General features: G+C 49.9%; 1 protein-coding gene across 2 annotated transcripts in view; it reads right to left on the reverse strand.

The window, feature by feature from the left end:
- Nucleotides 1-674, reverse strand: part of si:dkey-117m1.4 (uncharacterized) — a 19,587-nt gene extending 18,913 nt beyond the window's left edge. For both annotated transcript variants that reach the window (XM_068726970.1, XM_068726968.1), the window contains exon 1: nt 527-674. In XM_068726970.1, the coding sequence (XP_068583071.1) occupies nt 527-621 (95 nt within the window). In that variant the 5' untranslated portion in view covers nt 622-674. The remainder of the gene's footprint in view (nt 1-526) is intronic.
- Nucleotides 675-900: the final 226 nt, after the last annotated feature.

The following is a 900-nucleotide window of genomic DNA, read 5'->3' on the forward strand; positions in this document are numbered from 1 at the left end:
GTGAAAACTTTTGTTTTTGTTATTTAGAGTTAAAGACACAACATATCAAACTTTCTGGGTTTAGCTGAAAAAAGTCACACATTCAAGCTAGGCCCACATCACGTGTTTTTGTTGTTGAGATAGTGCGTATTTGTTAAAGTCGCTTTACCCTGTCACTCAAAAAAAAAGCGGCCAATAGGTGATTTCAGTGTCAAACACACACATGGGCGCGCACACGTAAACGAACGCGAACTCGCGCACGCGCGCACACACCTCTTCGGAGCAGCTTTCTAAGGTGGCATTAACGTTCAAAAAACCGATCTAGCATGAGACAAACGAGCGACGTTCTCACATAATTTACTTTCAACTGGACTTCAACTATACACAAAACGTATGTTTACAACTTTAGTTCCATCAAAAACACCCTCTAACACACACACACGGGCGCGCACACCCACCCGAGTCTCGCTGTCATTGGGGAGGAAAACACTGTCATGAAGCAGTTTTTTTACAATTGTATATGTCGCGGGTTTACTGACTCCCTCACCCTCGTAGCGGCGGTGCCGGTTTGATGCCTTCTCCGTCGCTGTCCAGGCTGTGTGTCTCCCTGTAGTCGAAGAGCGAGCGTACGGTCTCCGCCATGTTCACCCCAGCGATCGCTGATCTGCCGCCGCCGCGCCGTTCAGCCTCTCGCTCTTCTCTCCTGCCGCTCAACTGGGCTCACACCAAGGTTATTCCAGCCGCTCCCACCGCGGCGGAGCGGTAGGGGTGCGCGGCGCGCGGCAGGCGACATAATAACCTGTTAATATGGGCTATTGTGTCTTTTCACTGAGCAGAAACCGGACGGAGGCGTGATTTTCAAAACCATAGGTTTACATGGCTGCACTGTGTGTGGTAAACATCGAGTTGTGGGCCACTTTT

The sequence above is a fragment of the Cebidichthys violaceus genome, unplaced genomic scaffold (genome assembly GCF_023349555.1).
Source record: "Cebidichthys violaceus isolate CVI_PGR_0920_01 unplaced genomic scaffold, fCebVio1.0.p SCAF_4, whole genome shotgun sequence".
Lineage (NCBI taxonomy): Eukaryota > Metazoa > Chordata > Actinopteri > Perciformes > Stichaeidae > Cebidichthys > Cebidichthys violaceus.